Below are 12328 nucleotides of genomic sequence, written 5' to 3'. Positions count from 1 at the left end.
GCGGTCCTGCACTTATGACCAGCGGTGGGTTTCCCATTTTGTTACCACCGGTTTGCCGCACGCGTGTACATCCTGTGCATGCACCCGACCTTCCGTGCATGCGCTTTGCTCACGCACATGCCTTCCCAGCAAGCGCCCGGCCTCAAAACCGTGCCTAAATAGGACGGCCTAGCGCCAGGACTATGGATGGGACCACCTGCGATCTCCACTACCGGTTTGCCTGACCCGGTATGAACTGGCTGAATACCACCTCTGCTTACGACCATAATTGACCCCAACATTTATGTTGCTAAATGAGACAATTGTTAAGGAAGTTTTGCTCCACTTTCCGACTTTTCTTTCTAAAGTTGTTAAGTGAATCCCTGCAGTTATTCAGTTAGTAACAGAGATGTTAGGTGGACTCTGGCTTCTCCATTGTCTTTGCTTGTCAGAAGGTCGCAAACGGTGATCTCAAGACACCGAAACTGTGATAAATATGAGTCAGTTGCCAAGCACCTGAATTTTGATCACGTGACCATTGGGGATGCTGCGAGAGCCATAATTGTGAAAAACATTCATAAGTCACTTTTTTCAGTGCTGTTGTGACTTTGAATGGTCACTAAACTGTCACTGTTGTAAGTCAAGGACTACCTGTATTCATGTGAATCAGGAGTGTCTATTTGAGACATTTGTGTAATCCTCCCCCATTATTTCGACCGATGCAGTATTTTCCTTTAGAGGTAGTCCTCAACTTACAACCACTTGTTTAGTGATCAGCCAAAGTTTGCAGTGGCACTGAAAAAAGTGACTTTTACACTTTCATCCATACAAGCATTGCAGCATCCCCATGGTCAAAATTCGGGAGCTCTGCAACTGGCATGTATTTAGGACAGTTGCACTTCTCAGATCATGCAATCAGCCTTTGCAACCTTCCTAGCTGGCTTCCGATAAGTCAATGGGGGAAGCCTGTTCACTTAACAACCTCATGATTCACTTAACTGCAGCAATTTGCTTAACTGTGGCAAAAAGGTCATAAGGTCATAAAAGGGACTCACTTATAACAACTGTTTTGCTTAGCAATACAAATTTGTGGCACTATGTCAAGGACTCCTTGTAGAGAGTTCTTGCATTCCTAACTAATGACAAGTTGATTCGTTGCTCCAGAAACAGTTAACTAGAAAGCTTGCTTAGCCCCTCTGGACATGCTCCAGAAGCATCTTGTTTGAAGGCAGAAGCTTTCAAACAATGCATTGTAAAGCCAAGGGAAAAAGCCCAGACAAATTCCTGGCAACCAAGCCAACTGAAAAAGAAATCTACATGCTTATTTTTCCAAGTGTTAATAGCCCCCATTCTGAGCTTTTAAATTTCAGCTCAGAAATGCTTTCTCTTCCCTCTTTGATGTCTCTCCAGTCAGAAATTCCTTCTCTGCATACAGTGGAAAATCACTAAATGGAGACCAGTAACTACTCAACTGGGAAATGGGTAAAAAGGAAGAGTGGAGGGAAGCGAGACGGTTGGGAAGAGCTGAAATTACATTTTTTTCTTCCTAGCCTAATTCAACTTCTCCAGAGCGGCTCAGGAATCATTACAGCTAGCCCTCGACTTACAACCATTTGTTTAACAATAAAAATTGCAACAACATTGAAAAATGTGAAAAATGTGACTTATGACCAATTCTTGCACTTACAACCACTGCAGCATCCCTAGTCATGTGATCAAAATTGGGCACTTGCAAACAGGCATGCATTTACAAAAGTTGCAGCATCCCAGGGTCACATGATCACCATATACTGTCTCTCAGCCAGCTTCTGACATGCAAAGTCAATGAGGGAAACTGAATTTATTTAACATCCACATGATTCACTAAAAGCTGCAATCATTAGCTTAACTATCTACAACAAAAAAAGTTGCGAAATAGAGTAAGACTCACTTAACAATTGCTTTATTTAACAAGCGAAATTCTGGTCCCAACTGTGGTTGTAAGTCGAGGATTACCTGCAGAAAAATGGTTAGCACAATCTTCCATCTTCTAAACCAAAACTAGAGAAACTTCACCACAGCTTAGCAGAAATCTGAATTGGGTCACATGTGTTTGGTAAGTGATGATTTATATTTAAGCTTTGCTGAGACCTTAATAGCAAATTTCAAGCTTTTAAAATAATAGTGGGGGGGAATCACAATTTCAAAAAAAATCCTACCACATCAACAGATCTCAAAGAAATCCAGGGGAAGTGGATGAGATCCAGAGTCTGAGTTCTTGGATCTTGCCACCAAGATCCCATTTGTTTGTTTGTTTAGAAAACTTATATGGCTGAGGATTTATATTGCTCATGATAGTTATGAGAACTATGAACCACTCCACTGCTGAGAGCCTTCCCTTAGATAGAACAATAGAATCATGGGGTTTGCAGACAGGAATATAAATCCTTCCATTCCCCATCATCCAGGCAGAGCTGAAGAAGCAAAACATCTTCAAAGAAAAACTAGAAAGTCCAGCTGCCACTTGTAAAAAGCACCTTTGGGACAACCATGACCTGGATGATTCAGCATCTCCATAGACATTCTGAACAAATGGTTGTTCAATCTCTTTTTAAAAACCTCCAGTGTTGGAGCACTCATAACTTCTGGAGGCAAGTCGTTCCACTGATTAATTGTTCTCACTGTAGGAAATTTCTCCTTAGTTCTAGATTGCTTCTCTCCTTGTTAGGCGTTCTGTCTTCAGGTGATTTGGGCATATATTATATGGCTACCTATGTTATGCCTGTTAATCCTAGGTAAGTCACAACAGCATGTTCCCCAAATAAAGTTGTCAAGGCAACGTTAGTGGGTGGCAACTAGGCTTTCATTCATTTTTTTCCCTATTTCACAACAATTTTATCCCACCTTTGATAAATTGAAGATGGAGTTCGGGGTTTGCAGGCCACCAGCAGAGGGTAGCAGAGAGTTGCAGAAACCCAAAGGAGGTGAAACCTAAAGGTCTCCTTAAACAGGTTCGAAAGCTCTCCTGTTCTCCTGGCAAAGAAGTGGCTGGGCAACAAATGAAGAGGTCACGATGTAGGGCCCTTTCACAAACAAGGAAACATCTACCATTTCTCGGGGGAGGGGGAATTCATTTGTTGATGATTTTCCCTTTCTCTAGAGGGCAGACAAGAAGTAATGAGGAGAAGCTTGTTTAAAAGGAGTTCCAACCTAAAAAGGAAGGAGAAATTTCCTGGCAGCGAGGACAATTAATCAATGGAATGACTTGCTTCCAGAAGTTGTGGGTGCTCCATCACTGGAGGTTTTTAAGTAAAAACTGGATAGCCATTTGTGTGGATGGTATGAGGCTCCTGCCTTGAGTAGGGTTGGACTGGGATCCTGCCCTGTGATTCTATGTTCTATGTTTTTAAACTGTGAAAAGCTTTGCTGAAGTTTTGTTGGATTGCTGAACTGAAAAAATAGCATCCTTGGTAAGAATTGAGGAGGAAAATTAACATTCAGTGGCTGAAGGAGCTCCTCTAGAATATAGCTTATTCTAGATTAAGCTATAGAATAGAATAGAATAGAATAGAATAGAATTTTTATTGGCCAAGTGTGATTGGACACACAAGGAATTTGTCTTGGTGCATATGCTCTCAGTGTACATAAAAGAAAAGATACGTTCATCAAGGTTCAACATTTACAACACAATTGATGGCCAATATATCAATATAAATCATAAGGATTGCCAGCAACAAGTTATAGTCATACAGTCATAAGTGGAAAGAGATTGGTGATGGGAACTATGAGAAGATTAATAGTAGTGCAGATTCAGTAAATAGTCTGACAGTGTTGAGGGAATTATTTGTTTAGCAGAGTGATGGCCTTCGGGAAAAAACTGTTCTTGTGTCTAGTTGTTCTGGTGTGCAGTGCTCTATAGCGTCGTTTTTTGTTTGTTTGTTTTTTTTTTTTTTTAATAAAAAAGTTTTATTTTTACAATCTTATCAAATAATTCATCCAATGTACAGTTATATACAATTAGTCGGGCCTGCCCAGTCACCACCCCCCTTTTTAACCTTCTTCCCTCTTCTACCTTCTTTTACTTTCCAAACCTTCCTCTCCTTCTCTTATCTACCTCCTCTCCTCCCTCCACCCTACACTCTTCTCCCTCTTCTACCCCTCTTCCTTCCTCTTCTCCTCTTTCCTACCTCCTACTCTCTCTTTTTTCCCTCCCCACCGTTCTAAAATGGCAACTGGTCAGACCCGACCCTACATTAATTATATTTATACATCTTCAATAATCCCTGTACATTAACCATCACTCCATCACTAACCTCAACCCCCCAATTCCCTTCCCCTTTACCCCCCACCCAATATAGCGTCGTTTTGAGGGTAGGAGTTGAAACAGTTTATGTCCAGGATGCGAGGGATCTGCAAATATTTTCACGGCCCTCTTCTTGATTCGTGCAGTATACAGGTCCTCAATGGAAGGCAGGTTGGTAGCAATTATTTTTTCTATGCAGACAGGATATAATTAAATAGTACCAGTAAAGCCCCCCCCCACCCCCAGACATACCTCCTTTCCGTAGCAGGTAAATTGGGACAACATAGAGCATGATATGTTGAATGTAATAAATTTCCATTTCAAAAGGTAGCTGCAAAAAAGAAAAAGGAACAGATTTATAAATACAGACTGGTGTGCACACAGCTCAGAGTAATTTTCCTTGACTGTGTGATCAACTTCAATTCAATTTCAAGGTCAGTTGTATTCAATACAGGTACTCCTCGACTTACAACAGTTCATTTAGCATGCGTATAAAATGCAACGGCACTGAAAAAAGTGACTTATGACCGTTTTTCATGTTTACGACCGTTGCAGCATCCCTATGGTCACGTGGTCAAAAATCAGGTGCTTGGCAACTGATCCATATTGATGACAGCTGAAGTATTCTGGGGTCACGTGATCACTTTTGTGGCCTTGATTTCAAGCAAAGTCAATGGGAAAGCCAGATTCACTGAACAACCGTGTTACTAACTTAAGAACTGCAGTGATTCACTTAACAACTAAGGCATAAAAAATCATCAAATGGGGCAAAATTCACTTAACAAATGTCTCACTTTATAACAGAAATTTTGGGCTCAACTGTGGTCATAAGTTGAGGACTACCTGTATTATATGCCTCTAGAGCAGGGGTCTCCAACCTTGGCGACTTTAAGACTTGTGACTTCAACTCCCAGAATTCCTCTGCCAGCTTTGCTGGCTGAGGAACTCTGGGAGTTGAAGTCCACAAGTCTTAAAGTTGTCAAGGTTGGAGACCCCTGCTCTAGAGGAAAGACTATTATTCATCAGGACAGCTGAATACCTATTTCCCAAAGTTTGTAAGATGGCTCAAATGAACAGGCTTCACTTGACACGTTGCATCCATTAACCGTGTTCCCCAAAATTTTTAACCCGGTCAAATGTCCTTATTGGTGGTTCCGGGTGTGATCCCAGTACGGGATCCCACCAACTGAGTCAAAGGTCCAACTATTTGAGAAATATTAAACCCTCCCCCACTTTCTGTAGGGAGAAGGACATTTTCCTCTTGGTAGGTGTTACTTAGATACAGACTTGGAGAGTCAAGAGTAGCCAGGATGGAAGCTTTGAAGAGTGCTGAATACAAATTGGAATTCTGAAAGCCTATCATGATACGGTCACAAAACCACAGAATTATTCGTTTTCATCAGGTTGTCTCTGCTGTCATAAATGTCTTTGTCAGTTGCTCAACAGAGAACATTTCCGCAAACTAATGCACTGTAATATCATCCAGACTTCAAATAACATTCTTTGGTATGAAAATGTTTTATCTTAGAGCAGGGGTCTCCAACCTTGGTAACTTTAAGCCTGGCGGACTTCCTAGAAATTCTGGGAGTTGAAGTCCTCCAGGCTTAAAGTTGCCAAGGTTGGAGACCACTGTGTTAGAGATTAGCTACAAGTAGCCCTTGACTTATAACCATTCATTTAGTGATTGTTCACAGTTACAACAGCACTGAAAAAACTTATGACTGTCCTCATACTTATGCCTGTTGCAGTATCCCCATGGTCACATGATCCAAATCCAGATACTTGGCAACTGATCCATGTTTATGACGGTTGCAGCATCCTGGGGTTTTGTGTCCTTCTGATAAGCAAAGTTACTGGGGAAGCTGGATTCACCTAACAACTGCAGTGTTTCATTTAACAACTGAACAACTGTCTTGCTAAACAATGGAATTTTGGAGCTTAATTGTGATCTTAAGTCAAGGACCACCTGTATAGGTAATCCTAAACTTATAACCACAACTGAGCCCAGAATTTTGGTCATAATTCATTGCAATCAATAAAAAGTTCCCTATCTCCGACCTGGGCCGATTCACCCCTCCTTAGGCAACCTGGTGGCCCTCGGCTCCCCAAGGGTTAGAAACGTTAAATTTATGCAGGCACAGAATTTAAGGGAAAATTTTTATGAAATGGCATTTAGATCCTAAGAAATTATCGTGTATGTATCCAGAAATGCAAGCAAAATGTTGGAGATGTAATTGTGATGACGCTACATATTTTCATATTTGGTGGACTTGTAAGAATATTAAGACTTTTTGGATAAGAATTTGGTGGATTCTACAAAACGTTCTGAAAAAGAAGATAAAGTTCCTGCCGCAATTTTTTTTACTGGGAATTATCACGGATTGTACAGTAATTGAGACTAAATTGATTTTAAATCTAATAACAGCGGCAAGATTACTAATATGACAGTATTGGAAGAAAAAAGAAGTACCTACAATAGGAGAATGGATATTGAAAGTTGCCAATTTGGCTGAGATGGCAAAAATCTCAGCCTTTTTGAAAGTCAATACGCAAGAAAGATATTTAAATGAATGGAAAAAATGGATTGACTATATTCAAAACAGATATCAGACTAAGAGTTATCAGACTGCCTTTGAATGATTAGGATGTATTATTTTTGATTGTTTTGGGGGAGGTTAGGAATTGATGAGAATTGTAGGAGTATAATTGAGTTAGAGGAAATTTTTAGCATATGTTTGTTTTATTTTTAACTATACCTTGTGTTTGTTCTGGGAAGTTGGGGGGGGGAGGGGGAGGGGGTTTGTGAAGGGAGGGGGAAGGGAAGCTGGGGGGAGGGGGGAAAGGGGGGAGGAAAAAAGTTTTGTAAAACTTTTTCAATAAAAAAAAATAAAAATAAAAAGTTCCCCATGTGATCTGACTTGATTTTATGATTGGTTTTACAATGGTTGTTAAGCACTGTGGTCACTAAGTGAACCAGTGGTCATTAAGCAAATCCAGCATTTCCAATGGGCGCAAACATGGTATAAAAGTCACAAATCAGAATTGCGTAACCACAGGCCGCTGCAACCAATCACAAAGGCAAGCGGTTGCTAAGAACGCCAAACGTGATCACATGACTGTGAAGAGGTGCGACAGTTGTAACTTTGAGAAGGTGTTGTAAGTAGCTTTTTTTAAGACTGTCATAATTCATAAAGTCATTAATAACTGGTCATTAACTGAGGACTACTTGTATTTAGGCTACCACATTCCTTGGTAAACCAAAATCAAGAACCGCCAACACCCTTCATAAATCAGGTCATGTAAAGCAACAACAATCAAATGAAAAGAAAGATGACACCATCAACAGATTCAATTTATTACGACACTTTAACAAAAGAGTTATTAACTGGATCAGATATTGGCACCACAAACATTGTGACATAACCAAGCTTCACCACAACAGAATTAGAAGCATTAAATTGGATGCAAGAAACAACTCAACTATTTTACTATAACCCAAAAGCATACATGGCTATCTATCTATTTGATATTAAAAATGTCAAATGTATACAAACACAGTCCGTTAAAATATCCATCCATACTACATTTTCCTATCATATTCATTCCTTTTCCACAATGGATTCCTTGTTTAGATTTTGATTCATTAACCATTGTTTCATTTTTAGGAAGTGAACAAGGCAGAAAGTGCAAGAAGCCGTGCTCCATTAATTAAGATTATCTCTACATTGGCTTGCTCCAGAGACAAAGAGATGGTCCCCTACTCTTTAAGGTTTTGTTCCCCTATGCATTTGAGGTTGAGCAAACTGCTACTTAAATTGGATTTTATTGTTCTTTTAAAAAAAAAAACAGAAAGACTTCTGCAATCTTGGACATTAATTATTTGGACAGTTGATTTTTTTTTCCTCGTGCTTTTAATCTTCATATGCCACCCAAAGATATTGCCAAAACATGAGCAGGCAGAGAAATGAAATGAAATAAATCAGTAAATAAACAGTGCAAGCTTTAAAAAAGAAGAAAGAAAGTATCAAAGGCTATTTATCTTGAGGTCCATCCAGCCCCGTATTAGAGAATGTTGGCATGGGAATCTGTGTGGGACTCAGGCCCAGCTCTATCTTTAACTGTGGAAACTTGTTATGTGACTTTAGACCAGTCCCCACCTACCCACCTCAGCCCAATGTAACCTGCCAGGGTGGTTGCTATGGGAAAATTGCATAGAAAAATATGTAACCCACCTGGAGAGAGTGAATGAAAGACAGGAGAGAAAGCTAGCAAATAAGTAAGCAAGAAAATATACAAACAAAGGACAGGTTGCTGGAGAAACCCAACACCGATCACTGCTTTGTATTCCCAAGAGTTTAAATCAGTGTTTTTCACACTTAGCAACTTTTAAGATATGTGGACTTCAACTCCCAGAATTCCCCAGCCAGCCATGCTTTTTGGGAGTTGAAGTCCACATATCTTAAAAGTTGCCACATTTGAAAAATACTGCTCTAAATCTTCAGAGGCTGTGGAAAAATCCCATAACAATTGTTGTGATTGCTGAACAAATGGGTTTCCTCCAATGCAGTATTATGCAATTCTGAATTCTTGGCCAAAAGAAAGGACTCCTGTACTTTTATATACATTCAGGGGATTTTAAAAAACAACACAAACAATGCCTGTATTTTATCAACTCTCCATAACCACCCAACCATACAGGAATCCCAGTTTGTGTCAAACTAAAAGGAGTGGAAATGACAGCTGCTGATTGTTAGGCCAAGAACTTTATTTCACAATGTTGACTCTTCTTAGCAGGAAGATGATGTCAACATTTTCCTGTACGTACCAGGGTGGGACAGTTCAGAGAAACTCTGAACACAAGCTTAGACGCTACCGGCAGCTCAGCTCAGCCACGCCAGCCTAACCTGATCCATTTAAGTAACATGCTGGATGATCAATGCCTCCGATATTTGATATTCTTGTAGCACATCGGAAGTTCTCCCTGTATTTCTAGAGATGCAAGCTAAGCTACAGAATATAGAATAACAGAGTTGGAAGGGACCTTGGAAATCTTTTAATCCACCACACTGCTCAAGCAGGAGACCCTATACCATTCTTGACAAATGGCCATCCAAGCTCTTCTTAAAAGCCTTCAGTGTTGGAGCACCCACAACTTTTGAAGGCAACTGTTCCACTGGTTAATTGTACTCACTGCTAGGAAATTTCTCCTTAGTTCTAGGTTGCTTCTCTCTTCTGTTTCCATCCGTTGCTTCTTGTTTTGTCTTCAAGTGCTTTGGAAAAAATAGATTAACCTAGTCTTCTTTGTGGTAACACTGCTATCATGTCACCTTGGTTCTTCTTTTCACTAGACTAGACATCCTCAGTTTCCTACATAGCCTCTTGTGATCAAATTAATCAATTATTTAATCAATCAAATAAATCAAGACCAATTAATTGACAATAGCTTGCCTCCTGGAGTTGTGGAGGCCTTCAGGAAAAGATTGGAAAGCCATTTGTCTCGGATGCAATAAGTCTCCTGCCTTCAGCAGGGGTTGGACTAGAAGACCTCTGAGGTTCCTTCCAGTCTTACAATTCTTTGAAATGTGAGAGATTGAAAAAAGCAAACTGTATGATTGGGCTTTGCATGTTGGAGACACCAACCACTGCAATTTGTTAAATTAAATTAATAAATGAGGACCCAGATTGTTGGGGGCAATAAGTTGACTTTGTATATAAATATACAAATAGGATGAAGACTATTGCTAACATAGTGTAAGCCGCCCTGAGTCTTCGGAGAAGGGCGGGATATAAATGCAAATTTAAAAAAACATTATAGTTTGTGGTTTGGTGGGAACTCAGCCAGTTACTGGTCACCTTCCACTAAGTCTGCTCCAATAACCCAGCAACATCTCTCCACCCTCAGCAAGTATTCAGTTGTCAAACTAATCCAAATTGGAGATTCTCCAAGACAGACTTTCATGAATACTATTATCCTTCTGCCAAAAAATTGTATTTGTCTATTCAAAATCCAGTGCTGGATTTAATCATTGATGCTAGATCCTGTAATGAATAGTTAGTAGAACACGTTACCCAAGAGATGTCCCAGTCTTATGTTTAGAATTGGATTGGGTTGGGTGGGATAAATAGAAGAATATTTGGTCACAATAAAACCTGAATTTGAGTGTCTATGGAGATTTTCAATCATCCAGGTCATGGTTGTCCCAAAGGTGGTTTTTTCCAAAAGGCAATTGAACTTTCTTTATTTTTTTTCCTTGAACACATTTCATCTCTCATCCAAGAAGCTTCTTCAGTTCTGAAGAAGAAACTGAAAAAGCTTCTTGGATGACTAGTGAAATGTTCTCAAGAAATCCAGTTGCCTTTTGGAAAAGGATCTTTGCAACAGCCGGAATTTGAGCCTCTTCTATTCCTCATCCCCCAAAGAGCTAAGCTGGCTGGGTAATTCTGGGAGTTGAAGTCCACAGGTCTTAAATTTTGAAAGGTTGAGAAACATTGCTCTAGCTTAAGCAGTTTCTACCAAATATTTAGAGAGTGGGGTTAGTGCGCTCTAGCATTACAGAAAAGCAATAGATATTTCTCAGTGGTGTGCTTAGTTTTAATAGGACTTCATCTTTCCTAGAATGTAGATTCTACCCTTCAGTGTGGGGCTTTATAATGGGTATATACAAGACACTAAGCCTCATGATAGTTTGGCTTAAATATTTGGAAAACCCATCCAGTGTAGTTGTAGGTCTTAGGTTTCATTTTTGGGAATGACACAATGCACTACATCTAACCAAACTCGTATCCTTGACTTACAACAATTTGCTTAGTGCCCATTCAAAGTTAAAAAGCGACTTATGACCGTTTTTCACACTTGGAACCATTGCAGCATCCTCATGATCACTTGATCAAAATTCAGATGCTTGGCAACTGACTCATATTTATGATGGTTGCCATGCTCCGGGGTTGTGTGATCCCCTTCTGCAACCTTCCGACAAGCAAAGTCAATGGGAAAGCCAGTTTCACTTAACAAGTGTTACTGACCTAAGAACTGCAGTGATTCACTTAATAACTGTGGCATGAAAAGTTGTAAAATGGGGCAAAACTTACTTAACAACTGACTTGCTTAACAACAAAAATTTTGGGCTCAATTGTGGTTGACAATTACCTGTATAAAGGAACAGGGCACTTATGTAGTTTTCACATAAGTGCCTTCTCTCTCTCTTTCTTTCTCCTTCTCTCTCTCTCACCCTGTTGTGGTCCGCCAGCAGCCTGCGGAGCTGGCAGCGGAGTTGGACAGTGAGGAGTCTGGGGAAGGCCCTGATGAGGGTTCTGTGTCAAAGGCAGAAATGGGGCCAGGGCCATCTGGGAGTGATGTGCGGACTCCGAAGCCCCCAGAGTTGGACAGAAGAGAGGCAGAGGAACAAGAAGAGCCTATTCCTAGTGCACACATGCACAGAGCTGCCAGAAGGCAAAAGCAGCTAAAGCAAAAGGGACGACTCGGGAGTAAGGCCAGGAGATGACTGGCCCCTCCCACAAGGCTTAAAAGAGAAACAAAGGCAGTTGGGCCTTTTGCAGGAAAGCAACATTGCTAACTCTGTTTCCAGTCTGTATCTCTTGTTTGTTTCTGAACTCCATGGGGCTTTACCAAGTAAGGCCTTCGGCAGGGTGTCAAAAGAAGATAAAGGTTGGTGACTACCGCGAAGGACTTCTTCCAAAGGACTTTTTTTGCAACTAATTGGGATTCACCTGGGAATGAACGTAATTCTCAGCTGTTACAATAAAAAAGCTTTTTGGGGACTAATTGTGTATTGTAAGCCTAGGTCACAACACACCCATATATATATATACAGAGAAACTTCATCCTATCCTTAATAGGCAGGGTTAGCTTATTATTGTTAAATTGGATATTGCTAAATTGATATAGAATTTGACTTTGACATCTCTGCTTATAACCCCCCTTCCTTTAGAATTAACAGACCGGTTCATTTAATTTTGTATGTTGACCTCAAGATGCAAAGTACAGCTCAATTCACTGTTCCAAAGTAACACTTCTTCCCATCTTGCAAAACAAAATTGCATTTCAAT

At 40.3% G+C, this 12328-nt stretch overlaps 1 protein-coding gene across 5 annotated transcripts in view; it reads right to left on the bottom strand.

Moving 5' to 3' along the window:
- The window catches only part of TMEM164 (transmembrane protein 164), a 43185-nt gene that overhangs the window by 4920 nt on the left and 25937 nt on the right, over positions 1–12328 (bottom strand). For all 5 annotated transcript variants that reach the window (XM_058196919.1, XM_058196916.1, XM_058196918.1 and 2 more), the window contains one exon: positions 4514–4592. In XM_058196919.1, coding sequence (XP_058052902.1) covers positions 4514–4592 — 79 coding nt within the window. The remainder of the gene's footprint in view (positions 1–4513; positions 4593–12328) is intronic.

Source organism: Ahaetulla prasina, chromosome 11 (assembly GCF_028640845.1).
Source record: "Ahaetulla prasina isolate Xishuangbanna chromosome 11, ASM2864084v1, whole genome shotgun sequence".
In the NCBI taxonomy this organism is placed as follows: domain Eukaryota; kingdom Metazoa; phylum Chordata; class Lepidosauria; order Squamata; family Colubridae; genus Ahaetulla; species Ahaetulla prasina.
This window is presented reverse-complemented; position numbering and strand designations above follow the sequence as displayed.